The following is an 18,768-nucleotide window of genomic DNA, read 5'->3' as shown; positions in this document are numbered from 1 at the left end:
TTGAACACCAGGATAACCATGCACAAACATTTAACCTACATACAGAGCCTTGCCTGCTCACAAGTTTGCACTTTTTGATCCTCTAAGTCTTGCACCTTTACAACTTTACCTGTCCTTGCACACTGAAGACCACAGATGCTCTCATAACCTTACATACATCTCATGATGACCCGTTGGTGTGATCTTGGTCACCCTCTGTGCACACACTGCCTTGCACACTCATGCTTCCACATGCTCCCCTACCTTGCACACTCACACAAATGCAATTTTCACACTACCTCACAAACTGACTGTCTTACCCACTCTCCCTCTGGCACTTTTCATTTCTCTTGTGTGATTCCATTTCTACGCACGCTCAGTTTACTTCACACTCACAGAGCCTCACCTGGCTCACTCTTCACTTAAAAAGGCTCTCTCAACCTCACTCTGTTTGGCACACTAAAGACCCTAGTGTGTTCCCACCAGCAGAAATATACACACTGTCTGCTCATGTCCTGGCACACTCGTGTAACTCCATGCACTCGAGGGACCTCGCCTGCTGGCACAGCTTCACACACTGATGCCCTGCGCCATTCCACCTCACTCCATCTGGCATGCTCGTGACCTTGACACGTTCCCACCAATGGGACTATTCACACCACTGCATCAACGCCTGGCTTTCAGGCATGTGTTCTCACACACTCAGGCAATCTCAACCCTCGGAGGCCCGCTGGCTCCGGTCACTCCACATCCCCTGCCCCTCGACGGCCTGGCCGTGGCACGGCCGGGCTCCCTGGCAGCCCTGGGAGCTCCACTGACCGTCCTCTCCTCGCCCGCAGGGACGTACCAAGGCCAGTTCACCAACGGCATGCGCCACGGCTACGGCGTGCGCCAGAGCGTGCCCTACGGGATGGCCGTGGTGGTGCGCTCGCCGCTGCGTACGTCGCTCTCGTCCCTGCGCAGCGAGCACAGCAACGGCACGCTGGCCCCGGACTCGCCCGCCTCGCCGGCCGCCGACGGCCCCGCGCTGCCCGGGCCGGCCATCCCGCGCGGCGGCTTCGCGCTCAGCCTCCTGGCCAACGCCGAGGCGGTGGCGCGGGCGGCCAAGGGCGGCGGCCTGTTCCAGCGGGGCGCGCTGCTGGGGAAGCTGCGCCGCGCCGAGTCGCGCACGTCCCTGGGCAGCCAGCGCAGCCGCGTCAGCTTCCTCAAGAGCGACCTCAGCTCGGGCGCCAGCGACGCCGCGTCCACCGGCAGCCTGGGCGAGGGCGCCGACGAGGCCGCGCCCTTCGAGGCCGACATCGACGCCACCACCACCGAGACCTACATGGGCGAGTGGAAGAACGACAAGCGCTCGGGCTTCGGCGTGAGCGAGCGCTCCAGCGGCCTCCGCTACGAGGGCGAGTGGCTGGACAACCTGCGCCACGGCTACGGCTGCACCACGCTGCCCGACGGCCGCCGCGAGGAGGGCAAGTACCGCCACAACGTGCTGGTCAAGGGCACCAAGCGCCGCGTGCTGCCGCTCAAGAGCAGCAAGGTCCGCCAGAAGGTGGACCACAGCGTGGAGGGCGCCCAGCGCGCCGCCGCCATCGCGCGCCAGAAGGCCGAGATCGCCGCCTCCAGGTAGGACCCCCGGGCGGGGCGTGGATGGGCAGCGTCCCACTCCGGGAAGGGTCCCGGGCCAGCGCAACCTCAGAGGCCCTGTTCCTGCTTCCTTCACCATCAGGGGTTTCCCCCCAAGACTTTATATAGCGGGTTTATTGGCGGTGCTTCGGGATCTCATGTCACCTGTTCACCCATCCATTCATTGTCTATCCATCATCCATCCATTTATACACTCGATTCTTCCCACCCACAGCTTCACACACTTCACCAATCCCTCCCTTCACTTAAACCTTACGTTTACCCAACTTTTATAATATTGACCTAAACAACCATCTCTCTACCCAACTGTCCATCCCACCCACCCAGCCACTTAATTTTCTGTTTGCTCATTCTATCACCCAGTTACCCATCCAACCACCCAACAACCTATTCAACCACCTAGTCGCCCATCCAACCACCCTGTCATTCATCCATTCATCCACCCACTTCGCTCACCCAACTTCTCTACTACTCACCCTAGCAATCCCTCCATTCGCCCAACTCCTCTATCCATCCATCCACTCAGCCCCTGTATAACATCCACCTTATCCACCCAACCATTTCTTCATCTATCCATTCAGCTTTCCATCTTTACACCCACTCAACCAAGCACTCACACGCCCCATCCATCCACAACCATTCTTCCAACCACCCAGACACCCGTTCAACCACCCATCCATCCGTTCATCCCCAGCACCCACATTCACTCAACTTCTCCCGTCTGCTGAACCACCAGCCATCCTAACATCCAACCATGCATCCATTTACCCCGACCACCTTCATTCATCTGATTTCCTCCATTTATTCACTCACCCCTTTACCCAGTCATGCTTCTGTCTACTGAAACAACATCCGCTTCTACCACCTGCCCAGTCATCCAGCCATCCACTCATTATCCATCCATCCAACCACCTTCATCACCCAAACAGACCCAGCAACCCATCCACCTGTCCATTCTCTCAGCCACCTCCACTGACCCATCCCCCAGCCCTTCGTCCATCCACTCTCCATCCGCTTAGTACCTACGCTTTCATCCATATTCGAGCCCCTCTATGTCTTCTCACTGTACTTCAGAAAAAGTTCCAATATTACCTTCAAAAGTTTATAATACCTGCTGTGTGCATGGCATTATTTTAAGTGGTTTACAAATATCTACTCATTCAGTCTCCTTCATGACTTTGTACTATTTTTGTCCCCATTTTACAGATGATATAAATGAGGCTCTGAAAGATAAAGTTGCAAATCACCCAGGTAGTGAGTGGCCAGGTAGTAAGTGGTTCCTGCCCTCCTATCCAGCCTCAGTTTCTACCATCGTATCCTAGGACCTGGATTTTTGGCTCTGTACTAGTCATACTGGCCTTTCATCATCCTTCTCTAGTTCTACCTGTCCGAAGGCTTTTGTTCCTGCTGATTCCTCTGTCTGGACTACTCTTCCTTCCTCTTGCTGCCCCTTAATTTCTATTCCTCCAGAGATCGGGTCAAGTCTGACCCCCATATAGAGCTGATGAAGCCTCACCCCCTGTCACAGCCTGACTCTCACTCAGCTGCATAGATGTCTTCTTACAACATTCACAGTTGCAACTTTATGCTGCTTATATTATTTGTTTATATTCTAACTCTTATAATGGGCTTCCTGTGAGCCAGTCACCATTCTGATGTCTTCACGTATGTGTGTTAGTTGCTGAGTCGTGTCTGACTCTTTGTGACCCCATGGACTGTAGCTCACCAGGCTCCTCTGTTCATGGGATTCTCCAGGCAAGAATACTGGAGTGGGTTGCCAGTCCCTTCTCCAAGAGATCTTCCCAACCCAGGGATCAGACCCAGGTCTCCTGCATTGCAGGCGGATTGTTTACCATCTGAGCCACCAGGGAAGCCATCAGGGATGTATCAGATCAGATCAGATTAGATCAGTCGCTCAGTCGTGTCCGACTCTTTGCGACCCCGTGAATCGAAGCACGCCAGGCCTCCCTGTCCATTACCAAATCCCGGAGTTCACTCAGACTCACGTCCATCAAGTCAGTAATGCCATCCAGCCATCTCATCCTCTGTCGGTCCCCTTCTCCTCTTGCCCCCAATCCCTCCCAGCATCAGAGTCTTTTCCAATGAGTCAACTCTTCACATGAGGTGGCCAAAGTACTGGAGTTTCAGCTTTAGCATCATTCCTTCCAAAGAAATCCCAGGGCTCATCTCCTTCAGAATGGACTGGTCGGATCTCCTTGCAGTCCAAAGGACTCTCAAGAGTCTTCTCCAGCACCACAGTTCAAAAGCATCAATTCTTCGGCGCTCAGCCTTCTTCACAGTCCAACTCTCACATCCATACATGACCACAGGAAAAACCATAGCCTTGACTAGACAGACCTTTGTTGGCAAAGTAATGTCTCTTCTTTTGAATATGCTATCTAGGTTGGTCATAACTTTCCTTCCAGGGATGTATAGTAACTCATTTCATTTATACAAGGTCATGAGGAGGTAGGCACTGCTGTTAATCCCGTTTTGCAGGTGTTGACGAACTGCGGGGGCAACAGAGGGTGTGGCAGGACAGCCGTGAGAGGTACCAGCCTGTCCTCGTGCCGAGAACCCTCCTGCTGGTGGCTCGACATGGCCTGGGATGGAGGCTTTCACACTGTAGTCTTAAGGGTTAAGCAGGAGCAGGGCTGAGTCTTAGCTCTTTCATCCTTCAGCTCAGACCTGAAAGACGGGCAACTCAGTTTGCCCATCTGAACTTCCGTTCCCTGTCTGCGATGCCACCATTTCTTACGTGTATGTTCTTGGCTAAATCAACCTCAGTTGTCTCATCTATAAAAATGGGTGGGTCTGAGGGTTAAGAAACATAGTCCGTGTCCAGTGGTTCACAGCTCTGTCATGGGACGAGTTCTCTCAGAAGCCAACTTTGAGATGGAGATGAATATGCAGGAGTTTACGGGCACATTCTGAGGAGCAATATCTGGGGAAGGGAAGGAGGCAGGACTGGGCAGAGGGTCATGCTGGGCTGCAATGCAGTCTCCACAGTGCCTCAGCAGACCTCAAGGGGCGCCCTGCAGTGGAGAGGACCTTCAAAGTTCTCCCGAGTTGAAGTGAGGGGGCTGGATCTTTGGAGCCTCTGCATTGAATCCAAGCTGACCTCCAGAAGGCACATGACCTGGGGCTGGTCGGCTCTCTCTAGCTAGTGGCCGTCCCTGGACAGGACTGACAGTAGGCTGTACTCTGAGCAGCTTGAGGGCAGGAGGAGGCGAGAAATAAATCCTGGGTTTTGAAGGGGAAACTGGGTGGCACATCAGAGTACCCACCGCTGTGCTGGACACCTAGCCAAGGGCTCCACAGATGCAAGTTATCATGACCTTCCGTGAATCCGTTTTACAGATGTGGAAGCTGGGACCCAGAGAAGGAAGACAGTGCACTTCAGGCCACCCGACAAGCAAGTGAGAGAACCAGGGCTTCAGCTCCTGGATTTCTGGTTCCAAAGCTTTAACCGGCACATTTGCCCACTCTAAACATTGTAAACTTTCAGTTGCTAGGAATGTGTGAATAGTTACTGTCATTAAGGCAGAAAGAAGGTATGGGTGATTTTCTTAAGATTTCTTGGTCAGGGGCAGAGCCAGATAGTCATATGATTTATTGGATGCTTTTAGGAGCACTTTATAGTATTTATTTGGCTGCACAGAGTCTTAGTTTGCAGCACACGGGATCTTCAATCTTTACAGCATGTGGGATGTAGTTCCCTCACTGGGAATTGAACCCAGGCCCCTTGCCTTGGGAGCTCTGAGTCTTACCCAGTGGATCACCAGTGAAGTCCCAAGGGGTCACTTTTTAAAAATAGTACTTTGATGTTGGAATCATTGTAGGATTACTGAAGAGCTGCAAAGGTAGTACAGAGAGTTCCCATATACTCTTAACCCAGATTCCTCTAATGTCAACTTCTTTCATTACAGTGACACATTCATCAAAGCCAACATTCATACCTTACTGTTAACTAAACTTCAGACTTTCAGGTGGTGTCTGCTGGGTTTCTCTGCTGTCAAATTACCATTTTATCCTCCCCCTAATTTAATCTCTGGATCCCAGACATCCAGTTCAGCCCACACTCAGAAGGGTCTGGAATTAAACCTCTGCCTTTTTGGAGGGTAAAGTATCCATATACGTAACTAGAAATTCTTCTGTATGGAAGATTTGTCTCTTCTCTCCAAAGGAACATTTAAAGTTATTATGCCAAGTGTATATAGTTACGACAGGCATAAGCCAAGGCTGTCCTGTGCCAGCCTGGGGCTCCAAAGAGCTTAAATGAGGTAAGAGCTTAAACTCTTGATTTGGAAGTCCATGAGTTGGAATTCTGGCTCTTGTATTGAATTGCTGTGTGACCTTGCCCAAGTCGCCTCACCACTCTGAACCCTGGCTCTTCTTTCTTTCCTGGGTTTGTTTGGGGGAGTAGATGAGATAATGCCTGAAAAATGCCTGGCACAGAGCAGCCAACAGCAAAGCAGTCTTTACCATCGTTTAACATGTTCGATTTTAAAGGTGATGAAATGGAAGCTTGCAGAGAAGGAGGGATTTCCCCAAGGTCTTCCCCTGCTGGGGACAAAAGCTTGCCCCTCTCCGCCCGCCTTGCTTTCCCTACCCTCCCTGTCCTTTCTGCTAAGGCTGTGCCCTTGAACATGAAGACACTGAGCTCCCTCCAAGAAGGCTGCCAGACCCATGGCTGGGCACTGAGTCTCAGGAGTGAGAAGGTGGTGCCAGCTTCCTCCATGTGGTGCCACCGGGAGGGGAGGTTAGGATTCCTTATCCTGGATGCCCACAGAGCTGGTGGCACTGGGGTGGGGGTGGGGAGTGTGGGTAGCTGCTTGACTCGGTTTTAAGCTCAGATTGAATTTCCAATTAAGGGAATCTTTGGGTTAGGAGGAGCCTCGCTCCCGGGGGCTTTGTTGAGTAATCAGGCTGCAGAGAACAGAGAGCCTTTCTCCCAACCTCCTTGGCCCAGGCAGCCTGGGGTTTCTCTCCATTGTGGCCTCAGATTGTCTGCTCTGGGCTTGAAAGGAACTTCTCAGCTCAAAGTCTAGGACCAGGACTGCTTTCCCAGGGAGAAGGGAGAGAGCTGAGATGTCTCATTCCCTAAAATGTGCTCTAGATTGAAGGCGACTCTAGCTTTGCGCTGTCCAATATGGTAGCCCCTGGCCTTGTGTGTCTGTCGAGGTCTTAAAGTGTGGCTGATACAAATTGAGATGCACTGTAAGTGTGAAGCAGACCCTGGCTTTCAAAGACTTCATAAGAAAAATATGTAAAGGAACCTAGTAATAAATTTTTATATTGATTACAGGTTGAAATGTTTATATTTCTTGCGGGGGAGGGGGCGGGGATGTGGACCATTTTTAAAGGCTTTGTTGAATCCACTTACAGTATTGCTTCTGTTGTGTATGTTCTGGTTTTTTTTTGGCCATGAGGCATGTGGGATCTTAACTCCCCAACCAGGGGTTGAACCTGCAATCACCTATGTTAGAAGGCGATGTCTTAATCTCTGGACTGCCGAAGTCCTGAAATGATTATATGTTAGATATAATGGGTTAGAGAAAGCATATTATTGTAATAAATTTCACTTGTTTCTTTTAACATTTTTGAATGTGGCAACTAGAAAAGTAAAAAAAAAAAAAAAAAAAATTGCATGTGTGTCTCATGTTATACTTTTCTTGGGCAGTGTTGCTCCTAGACCCATTCAGGGCCCTAAGGAGATGGTCCAGCTCCTTCACTGACCAGTTAAGGAAACTGAGGTACGGAAAGGGACAAAGAAAGGCTCATAGCCACTAGGTGGTCAAGGGGGTATTAGCTTCAGGGTTTCTGATTTTGTGGCTACTCTCGCTTTTTGTAATGCCTTTTAAGGTCATGGATGCTGGGCTGTGGAAGGAAGCTGGGATGTTTGAGGAGGCATCTCAGCCCTTCTGGTTGTCATGCCAACACCCTGATAAACGGCTCCCTTCTGGAAGGAGCACAGGGAGAGGTTCTGAGCACAGGGAGCTTGCCCTCTGCTGCTGCCGCCCATATCTTGTCTTCTCTGCAGATTGCAATTCTCTTATGTCTAAAAGGAAATGAATGTTTACCTCGAAACGTTTTCACAAAAGTTAAACCAGATACTATATACGCAGCATTCAGGACAAGGGCCAGAAGTAGGAAGCACTCAATAAATATTAGCTGCTGTTGTCATTGTCTAGGATTCTTGTTGTTATTGCTGTCATTGTGCCACAGCAGCAGAGGCAGGGGCTGGCCCGCAGGAGTTCTCAGCCTCCCCGGGGTGTGACGTTTGCAACATCTCAGGTTCTGGACCATGGTGGCATCGGTGTGACCCTGAAGATAGGGTCCCCTGAACACATGTGTTCTCTGCTCCTCCACGTCCCCACCCCGATTCCCACCCACTCCCTGACTGACCCTGGAAGTTCCCAGGTTGAATGCAGGGTTAGAGTTGGCGTTGTGAGTTGCTGAGAGGTGAATTTCTCAGATGAGCAGAAGCTAAGAGCTTGGCAAGCTTAGAGCCAAGAGCTTGGCTATGACATTGGACAGATCCAGGTTTGAATCTGCGTTCAGCTTCTTACAAACCGTGTGACCTTAAGCAAGTTACCTCACTTCTCTATGCCTCACTTTCCATTTCAGTCAACTGGGAATCACATTCTCTTTCAAAGTATTGTTGCAGAGGATAAAAGAGATAGCCCATGTAAAGGGCCTTTGCTTCGAAAGCGTCCAAGGAGGTGTACACTGTTAACAATGAATTGTGTTATAATGAGTCATTCTGTACTGATCTGAGTCTCCCTTGAGAATGATATTAATATCAGCTGGAGGGAAGCCTATCATCTCTCACGGTCCCAAAAACAATTTCCCAGGCTTGTATTTCTGCAGGCCACAGTCCCAATTTTTGCTACATCCACATATCACCTCTGTTTTCCAATCTCAGTCATTTCAGTCACTCAGTCGTGTCTGACTCTCTGCGACCCCATGAACCAGAGCACGCCAGGCCTCCCTATCCATCACCAACTCCTGGAGTCCACTCAAACCCATGTCCGTTGAGTCGGTGATGCCATCCAACCCATCTCACCCTCTGTCATCCCCTTCTCCTCCCGTCTTCAATCTTTCCTAGCGTCAGGGTCTTTTCTAATGAGTCAGCTCTTCGTATCAGGTGTCAAAGTATTGGAGCTTCTGCGTCAGCATCAGTCCTTCCAATGAATATTCAGAATTGATTTCCTTTAGGATTGACTGGTTTGATCACCTTACAGTCGGAGGGACTCTCAAGAGTCTCCTCCAACACCACAGTTCAAAAGCATCAATTCTTCGACTCTCAGCTTTCTTTATGGTCCAACTCTCATATCCATACATGACTATTGGAAAAACCATGCTTTGACTATATGGACCTTTCCAATTTAATCTCTATCTTCAAATCAACTTACTTTAACATATGTACACTTACTGAAAAGGAAGACTTTGGAACACTGTTAAAAATGAGAGACCCATATCACGGGAGGTTCTGAAAACAGAATGCTATTCAAGTCTGAGGTCAACCTGAGGTCAACCTTAAGGCCAAAGATGCTAAGCCTGAAGTCTGGTCCCGTTTTGCTGAAAAGAGACATTGGCTAGAGATTGACAGGTGTGAGAGACCTGTAAGCACCTGACCAGGGTTGGTCCTTGACTAACAAAAAGAACGGGTCTGGTGCTATTTCTTCCCTTTTTTTTTTATGAAGAGTTTTTATTTATTGATTTAGTTTTGGCTGAACCGGGTCATCATTCCTGCTCACAGGCTTTCTCTAGTTGCAGTGAGTGGGCTTGATGTGGTGGTTTCTCTTGTTGCAGAGTGTGGGCTCGGTAGTTGTAGCTAACGGGCCTAGTTGTCTGGTGGCACGTAGGGTCTTCCCAGACAAGGGATCAAATCCATGTTCCCTGCCTTGGCCGGCGAATTCCTAACCACTGGACCCCCAGGGAAGTCCTGGCGCTGTTTCAGGCTGTGATTTCACATCTGCCAGCACTCATTTCCAGCCCCTCCAGGTTTTGCAGACCATCCTGGGAAGAGGGGCTGGCCTTGGACTAGGGCTAAGTTTTCCCATGTTTGCGCCTGATTATTTAATTTTTGTTTAACAAGGATCTATATAGTTCTTATTTTTAGGATCCAGAAGGATTCTAAGTACCTTAGTTATATTAACTTAATCCTCAGAACAACCCTATGAGGAAGGTACTATTATTCCCATTTTACGGATGAGGAAACTGAGGCACAGACAGATTGAGTGTCTCAATCAAGGTCATTCCTCTCAGTAATGGCAGAGCTGGAAGTTGAGACCCCAGAGTCAAGAGATCTGGTTCTAGAATGGCCTTAACCATAACCTAACCTTTAGCTGGTTTTCTTTCAGAAGTGTTGATTAGCACTTACTCTGGGCCAAGCTTGTACTGGGACACTGGGCACCCAAAGGATCAGCATGGCTAGCCTCCTCTGGGGACTCACAGCCTAGTGGACAAGACAGGCTGGAATCTGACACAATCAGTGGTGTGTTAGAGGAACAAAGAGTAACTATTTGCCCCAGAGGTGGTCTGGGAGATTCCCTGCAGGTTGTGGGTAAGTCTGCTTAGGAGTTTGCCAGGTGGAGAAGTGGGAGAGAAAGGTCATTCCAGGTAAAGCCATGGAGGTAGGAATGTGTGTGGTTTATTTTGGGAGCCATGAGTCATTGGCAGGGGTGCCATGGGTGGGGAAAACGATTAGAGATGAGGCTGGGAAGGCAGCTTAGGGCCAGGTGAGGACGGCTTTGAACGCCGGGTAAAGGAGTTTGGAACTTACTATGCAGCAGGCACTGTTCTAAATGCTTAGCTAAATCCACTCATCTAATTCTAACTGTGGCACATAGAGACTGTTAGAACATACTCCAAGTCACATAGGTAGATCCATTATTCTGGCCCCAGAGTCTGTGATCTTACCTGGGACAGTTTCTGCCACTTCAGATAGGTAATTTCTCTCTTTGCTCTTTTTCTTTTTTTTTTTTTTTACGTTGTTCAGAACAGCATACTTGCTGAAATGTAAGGAAATTCAGAATGATAGAAGATAAAAACTAATAAAACATCTTTTCTACTTCCGTTTTGATTGTACCTTTAAAGTAGCCACTGTTAACACTTCACGCATAGCATCATTCCGTTTACCTATTCTGGTTTGTGATTTTTTGTTTTTATTTTCCACAACCGAACTACCTACATAGTGTTCTTCATTTTGCTTTTAAACTTCATTTTGCTTTTGTTTTGAGATCTCGTCATCGTGTGTACATATTGCCTTTGTCTTTTTAACAGTTGCATAATATTCCACAGTTTGGATGTGGCTTGGCTTATTTAACCAGATCTCTCATGACGGAGATTGAAAGCATTTCATGTTGTCACAATTACAAACAAGGCTGCATTGAACATCCTTGGACCCATGTTCTTGCTCATGGATCTGGTTAAAGGGATGGCTCAGCCAGGTACCCTATCCTCTCAGGGCGACTCAGGCATCATTTGAATGCATTGGAAATATAAGGCCATTAGCCCAGGTCTTTGCAAGGGACTGACTCTTGACATTCATGGTCAAAATGTAAATTCAGTGGTCTCTCCCCTGAAAAGATCTGTGATACCCTTGAGTGGATTAACACAAACAAACACCCCTATCTAAGGTCCCACTGCCCCCTCCCCATATATGTTCAATAGGTATTTAAGAGTAATCATTGCAAGGCATGCCAAGTTGTTAGCCTGCTGGGATGCTCCCATGTCTCTGCCTGTCATCCTTGCTCGCACAGATGTACTTTTATGGGTTAAATTCCTAGAAGTGGAATTGCTGAGTCAAAAAGAATGTGTGTTTTAATTATTATCAGAATCCCAGTTCATCTCCAAAAATGGTTGCACCAAATTTATAACCCAACCCAACAATGTATAAGAGGGTATTTTCCTCACACCATCATCAGCACCATGATTATCAGTCTTTTGCATCTTTGCCAAATTGTTTGAGGACAGTCGGGTGTTCCATGAACCCAGTGGTCCCTGTTAACTTGTCCAGGCCCACAAAAGCAGAAATTCTCCCTTGTTCTATTTCCAGCTGACCTCCAGAGATTCCTGGATATGGGGTTCCATCAGGGAGGATTAAATGCCCAGGGGGTGGCCTCAACATGTTGGAAGGGCCCCAAACCCCGGATTCCTGCCCCCGCATCCTATCCCTCTTCTGAGAAGTGCCAGATGGACAAAATCCCCTTGCTCCCAGAGACCGAAGCCCAGGATGAATGGAATTTCCTGAGTTGTCAGAGCTGGATTCTCATGATATACACGAGGCAGCTGTGACTCTAAGGCCTCTGAGCCCAGTGGTCTAGGGAGAGAGAAGAGATTGCCTGGGTCCCTGGCAGCAGGGCGATGTTCAGACTGTAGGGCAGAGTGTTTGGGGGAGCCAGGCCTTCGGAGCTCGGAGAGTGGAGGTGCAGAGAAAACACTCAGCATCACTCCCATCAGTCCTCAGACAAAGCTAGTCAGAGGATGCCACCCAACGTGTTCATTTAGCAGATGGAGAAACTGAGGCCTCAAAAGGGGCAGTGACCCAGAGAGAGGAGCATGGCCAGAGGACAGAGTTGGGGGGCTCTTGCAAAACCTCACTTGGTTTCTGGGTCACGTTTAATAGATCAACCAGGAAGAGGACAGGGATCTGGGAGGTGGAAAAGAGCATTTTATCTCCCCCCCGCCTGGCCCTATAAACTGTGGTTCAGTCTGGCTCTGGAACCTTTCCAGCTTGATATTTCAGCCTAAATAGCAGTCAGAGAACAGACAGGCCAACAGCCTGCACTTTGGGGAGAAAGATCACCTTTTTGTTGCAATGCCAGGGTTTCCCCATGTCCCAGTAGAAGGTCCAACCCTGCGAAGCCAGTGCGTGGCCCTGACCATGGCAGCTGAGCTGGGCCTCAGTGCAGCAGCTCCAGGGACTCGGGGGGCATCACTGGAAGGGCCTGGACACCGGGTGTTAGAATAACAGTAACGGTGAGAATGATAGTGGTGGCCATACGGCCAAGTGCTTGAGGGCTCAGACTCGGGGCCAGGCTGCCTGGGTTCTAGTCCTGGACACTTGATAGCCTTATGGGCAAGTAACTTCCCTCCAAAGTTTGTCTCTCCATTTCTGTTTTTCTTTAATTTTTACCATTATAGTTTATTTTATTCATTTGGCCACAGCAGATCTTAGTTGCAGCACGTGGGATCTAGTTCCCTGACCAAGGATTGAGCCCAGGCCCCCTGCATTGGGAGTGTGGAGTCTTAGCCCCTGGGCCACCAGGGAAGTCCCTCTGTCCCTCCATTTCCTCATCTCTAAGATGGGGATCATGAGAGGACCAGCCTTGGGCGCATGAGAGGATTGAGCCCTTAGGATGGGGCCAGGCACAGGTCAGGGCCACGTTCTGACCACTGGGTACCGGACTCTGTGCTAATTCCCTTTTATACGCATCATTTCATTTAATCCTCATGAAAGTGTTAGTTGCTCAGTTGTGTCCGACTCTTTGTGGCCCCATGGACTGTAGCCCCCCCACCCCCAGGCCCCATGGACTGTAGCCCAACCCCCCCCCCCCCCCACCCCCAGGCTCCTCTGCCAATGGAATTCTCTAGGCAAGAATACTGGAGTAGGTTGCCATTTCCTTCCTCCGGAGATCTTCCCGACCCAGGGATCGAACCTGGGTCTCCCGCATTGCAGGCAGATTCTTTACTGTCTGAGCCACCGGAATGGAGCCAAATCCTCATGAGGGCAGTGCTATTTATTATAGTAACCCATTTCACAGGTGAGGAAACTAGCCCAAAGTCCCCAAGTAACTGATACAACAAGGCTTAGATTTTCTGATCTGGGCTCTACCCTCCTAAGCACTGTTGGAAGAAAAAGTCTTTGAGTGCTAACATTTCAGGTTACTATCCTGCCAGTCAGATATTCCCTGCCTTGACCTTGGTGCCTGGCCAGCCATCCTTTTGTATGGCAGAGCAGTTGAAAGCCTGGGGAGGTGAAGAAATTGAGGTTCAAATCCCGCTCTGTTTCTCTCTCTCTCTTTCTCTCTCTCTCTTTTTTGGCTGTGCTGGGTCTTCACTGTGGCACAGGGCTTAGTTGCCCCGCAGCATGTGGGTTCTTAATTCCCCGATGTGGGATCTTAGTTCCCCCACCAAGGATCGAACCAGCGTCCCCTGCATTGCGAGGCAGATTCTTAACCACTGGACCACCAGGGAAGTCCCCCACTCTGTTTCTTGCAGACATTATGTCCTTTGTCCTTCCTCAGCCTCACTTTCCTCATCTGCAGAATGGAAACAGTTAACAGCCTGGCCTCCCACGTCGTGATGAGGGCTAAATGAGATGATGTGTGTAGAGGACTTTATGCAGTCTCGGTGTTAGGTAAGGAGAGGCCCTGGCCAGCTTTATCATCATTCTTCTTAACCAGAGAGTCAGGCACGTGGAACTCAGTGAGGCAGGCTGGCATTTCCTCCAAGCTTCATCCTTCCCCAAGCGCAGGCTGTTTCACTCCCCTGGGTTTCCAAAGCCCAGTCCAACTTCCACTTGACTTCCTAAGTCCACACCAGTGGGTCCCTGCCATTGGGAGAGCAGTTAAAAATAAAGCCCAGTCTTCAAATCCTTCAAGTAAACACCCAGCTCTCTAAAAATAGCATCTTTTTGCCACAGGTCTCCAGAGCCAGGGCGGGCTTGCAGGATGGAAATTGGCGAGCCTGGTTCTCACAGACAGGCAGGCTGGGGCCAACTGTCCATCACCCTGCCTTGCTGCTGAGCTTCTCAGCCTGAGGGGCAGCCAAGGGCCCCTTGGAGTCTACAGCCTTAAACTGGCCACCAGCGCCTCTCACTGTGCCACTGTAAGGGCCCCTCATCAGCTCTTCAGTTTTCTTCCTGCCCTAGACTCTGCTCAGTAGCTGGAGTGAGATTTTAAAATGTAGACCTGGGGACTTCCCTGGTGGTCCAGTGGTTAAAAACTCCAGGCTGCCACTGCAAGGGGTACAGGTTCGATCCCTGTTTGGGGAACTAAGATCTGGCATGCACTGTGGTGCAGCCAAAGATTAAAAAAATAAATAAAATGTAAGCCTGACCATACGTATCACTCTTACGAGCAAAACTTTCATGGAGTCTTCAGTTTGGTTTCCCCTGAAAGCAGAGCCTGAAACGAGGATCTGGGTGCAGGAAGTGGATTTGGGAAGTGATGCTAGGAAGGAGGAGGTGAGAGGAAGTGGGTGTGGGTAGAGAGAGACAGAGAAGAAGGAAAAGCAAATATAAATGTGTGTCATGGAGGCATGGTGGCAGCCATAGGAACTGGGTTGGATGGGGACTTCAGTACAGAACGCTCCTGAGACTGTGCCCCTGTAGAATGGCGGGGAGGGAAAGTGAGCAAAGCCGTATCCTCTGGCTCCAGTCTCCACTCACGGCAGGTTTCTCTGGGGCATAAATCCCCTGTCCTTTCGGGTGCGCTTGCATTTGGGGTGGGTTGAACGGGCCTCCCTCCTGCAGCATCAAGAGCAGGCTCTGGGCAGAAAGCCTGGATGGGACCCTGGCCATGCCAGAGGCATCTTCCTGTGAGTGGAGCTGTCCCGAAAAGCTATGGATGAAACTGGGAGTTAGACTGAGGGGGTGTGATGTGGGCATCATGGGTGTCTGCCCTTCGGAGAAATTCCAGATTCCTTGCTTCGGCCCCCAAGACCCTTCTTGTCTGGCTCAAGCTCACCCCCACCAGCCCCATCTCACACCACTCTCCCCATCACTCACCTCCAGCCTCAGTTCCTCCAAAGGGCCATGCTCTTTCCTGCCCTTGGTCCTTTGCACATTCTGTTCCATGTACCTAAAATGCTTTTCCCTTACTCTTGGTCTTGCTAACACCTTCTCATGTATCAGACCTCACCCAGCTCAATTGTTTCTTCCTCAGGGGAGCCCTGAGCTCTTTCCTAGTCTGGGTTCCCTGTTACATGTTTCCTGTGCGCCCCAGCCTCAGCTGCCTCCCCCACCATTGTCCTGACTCATTCTGTCTTCCCTGCTGCTTTGTCCATTTCCAGAGCACGGGGACCCTCACTGGCTGTGTTCACTGCCAGGTCCCAGCAAACGGCACAACACCCAGCACTTAGTGAGGCTCAGGAAGCCTTGTTGACTGATTGATAGGTAGGTCTCCAACAGCTCGTAAGGGGAGGCACCCTCCATTTGACTCAGTTAAGCTTTCAATCAAATTGAACAAATATGTATTGAAAAGCAGAGACATCATTTTGCCGACAAAGGTCTGTATAGTCAAAGCTATATATGGTTTTTCAAGTAGTCATGTACAGGTGTGAGAGTAGGACCTTAAAAAAGGCTGAGCACTGAAGAATTGATGCTTTTTAACTGTGGTGCTGAGGAAGACTCTTGAGAGTCCCTTGGACTTCAAGGAGATCAAGCCAATCCATCCTAAAGGAAATCAGTTCTGAATATTCATTGGAAGGACTGATGCTGAAGCTGAAGCTCCAATACTTTGGCCACCTGATGCGAAGATCTGACTCATCAGAAGAGACCTTGATGCTAGAAAGACTGAGGGGCGACAGAGGATGAGATGGTTGGATGGTATCACTGACTCCATGGACATGAGTTTGAGCAAACTCAGGGAGTTGGTGAAGGACAGGGAAGCCTGGCGTGCTGCAGTCCATGGGGTCTCAAAGAGTCGGATATGACTTAGTGACTGAACGACAACAACCTACTGTGTGCTAGGGAGTGATGTAGATACTTAGGGAGGAAAACCTCAAGATCCTGGCCTACATGGAGTTGCATTCTAGCTGGGGAGACAGCACAGCAGACATGAATAAATTTTAGAGCGTGTGGGAGGGGGCAAGTTGCCTTTCTAAATATGTGACATGAAGGAGTTGAACCAATTAGCTAATGGAGTACCTGAGGGGAGAGCATCCCAGCAGAGGACAGAGCTAGGAGGTGCCTGGAATGTTCTAAAAGCAGCAAGGAGACCAGCGTGACTGATGTGGAGTGAGAGAAAACCATAGTATAAGAGGCTGGGGAGAGTGCAGGGGTGAGGTGGGGACAGGTCACTCTGCTAATGTGGGGGCCGCTAGCCACATGTGGCAATTTATTCATTTATTTTTAACTTGAGGGTAATTGCTTTACAGTGTTGTGTTAGTTTCTGCTGTGCAACACATGAATCAGCTGTGTGCTAAGTCACACCAGTTGTGTCTGACTCTGTGACCCTGTGGACCCACCAGTCTCCTCTGTCCATGGGATTCTCCAGGCAAGAATACTGGAGTGGGTAGACATTCCCTTCTCCAGGGGATCCTCTTGACCCAGGGATCGAACCCATGTTTCTTATGTCTCCTGTATTGGCAGGCAGGTTCTTTACCACTTGCACCATCTGGGAAGCCTTGGATCAGTTATGCAGTGCTGTGCTTAGTTGCTCAGTCCTGTCTGACTCTTTGTGACCCCATGGACTGCAGCCCGCCAGGCTCCTCTGTCCACGGGGATTCTCCAGGCAAGAATACTGGAGTGGATTGCCATGCTGTCCTTCAGGAGATCTTCCCAAACCAGGGATCCAACCCAGGTTTCCCGCATTGCAGGCAAATTCTTTACTCTCTGAGCCACCAGGGAAGCCCAAGAATACTGGAGTGGGTAGCCTATCCCTTCACCAGGGGAATCTTCCCAACCCAGGAATTGAACCAGGGTCTCCTGCGTTGCAGGTGGATTCTTTACCAGCTGAGCTACCAGGGATCAGCTATACATGCATGCTGATCATGTATACATACATGCCCTCCCTCACACAACACACACACACACACACACACACACATCTGCTCCCTCTTGAGCCTCTCTTCCACCACCACCCCCATTCCATCCCTCAAAGTCATCACAGAGCACGAAGCTGAGCTCCCTGTGTTATACAGCAACTTCCCACTAGCTCTCTATTTTACACATGCTATCGGAGAAGGCGATGGCACCCCACTCCAGTACTCTTGCCTGGAAAATCCCATGGATGGAGGAGCCTGGTAGGCTGCAGTCCATGGGGTCACTAAAAGTCAGACATGACTGAGCGACTTCACTTTCACTTTTCACTTTCATGCATTGGAGAAGGAAATGGCAACCCACTCCAGTGTTGTTGCCTGGAGAATCCCAGGAACGGGGGAGCCTGGTGGGCTGCCGTCTATGGGGTCGCACAGAGTTGGACACGACTGAAGCGACTTAGCAGCAGCAGTGGCAGCAGTATATGGGCTTCCCTGGTGGCTCAGAGGGTAAAGAATCTGACTGCAATGCAGGATGCCTGGGTTCGGTCCCTGGGTTGGGAAGATCCCCTGGAGAAAGAAATGGCAACCCACTCCAGTATTCCTGCTTGGAGAACCCCATGGACAGAGGAGCCTGGCGGGCTGCAGACCGTGGTCGCAGAGTCAGACGCCACCAAGCACGGCAGTGTGCATGTCACTGCTGCTCTCCCAGTGTGTCCTCCGCATCCTCCCCCTGCTGTGTCCACAAGCCCGTTCTCTATGTCTGTGTCTCTGTTCTTGCACGTGTGGCAATTCAAATGGCAATACACTGAAATGAAAGTGCCATTCTTCAGTCTCAGTAGCCACATGTCAAGGGCCCCCTGGCTATCGGGTAGGACAGCACAGATGTGGACTGTTGCCCTTATTGTTGAACGTGTAGACACAGCCTGGGTGGGGCCTTTCAGGTCATCGCAGGGCAGCAACCTGGCCCACACATGGCTGGGCACACATCCTGGGGTCCTTTCTTCACCTCTCAAAGTGGGCATGATTAAAGCATGCAAGGCCATTTGGTCCAGCCCCAGGCAATGTCAGAATGCCTTGCCCATCATCCTTGCCAAACGGCCCTTCGGTCACTGCCTCTGTGTCTCCAGGTGGAGGAAACTCACTCCTCTTGAGCTGGTCCAGACCAACTTTGGACAGCCTTGGCTTTAAGATTGGCTCAAACCAGGAGAATGCTCTGCTTCTCTGTCACTTCAGTTCATTGGTCCCAGTCCTGCCCTTGGGGACTGTGTGGGTTAGAAACGTGTTCAGCTGCGGGTAGCAGTACTTGTCTTAAGCACTTGACTTATCTTCTCCCAGACCAGAAAGACAGTGCAAGGCTGACGTGGCAGCTCCAAGATGCCCTGGGGGCCTACCTCCCTCTGTCTTTCCTTTCTGCTCTCCTTAGAAGGTGGTTTC

At 50.2% G+C, this 18,768-nt stretch overlaps 1 protein-coding gene across 1 annotated transcript in view; it reads left to right on the top strand.

The window, feature by feature from the left end:
- JPH2 (junctophilin 2) overlaps positions 1 to 18,768 on the top strand; it is a 75,026-nt gene that overhangs the window by 24,673 nt on the left and 31,585 nt on the right. Inside the window, exon 2 of the mRNA XM_025001265.2 lies at positions 819 to 1,599. Within this exon, the coding sequence (XP_024857033.1) occupies positions 819 to 1,599 (781 nt within the window). The remainder of the gene's footprint in view (positions 1 to 818; positions 1,600 to 18,768) is intronic.

The sequence above is a fragment of the Bos taurus genome, chromosome 13, assembly GCF_002263795.3.
Source record: "Bos taurus isolate L1 Dominette 01449 registration number 42190680 breed Hereford chromosome 13, ARS-UCD2.0, whole genome shotgun sequence".
Lineage (NCBI taxonomy): Eukaryota > Metazoa > Chordata > Mammalia > Artiodactyla > Bovidae > Bos > Bos taurus.
This window is presented reverse-complemented; position numbering and strand designations above follow the sequence as displayed.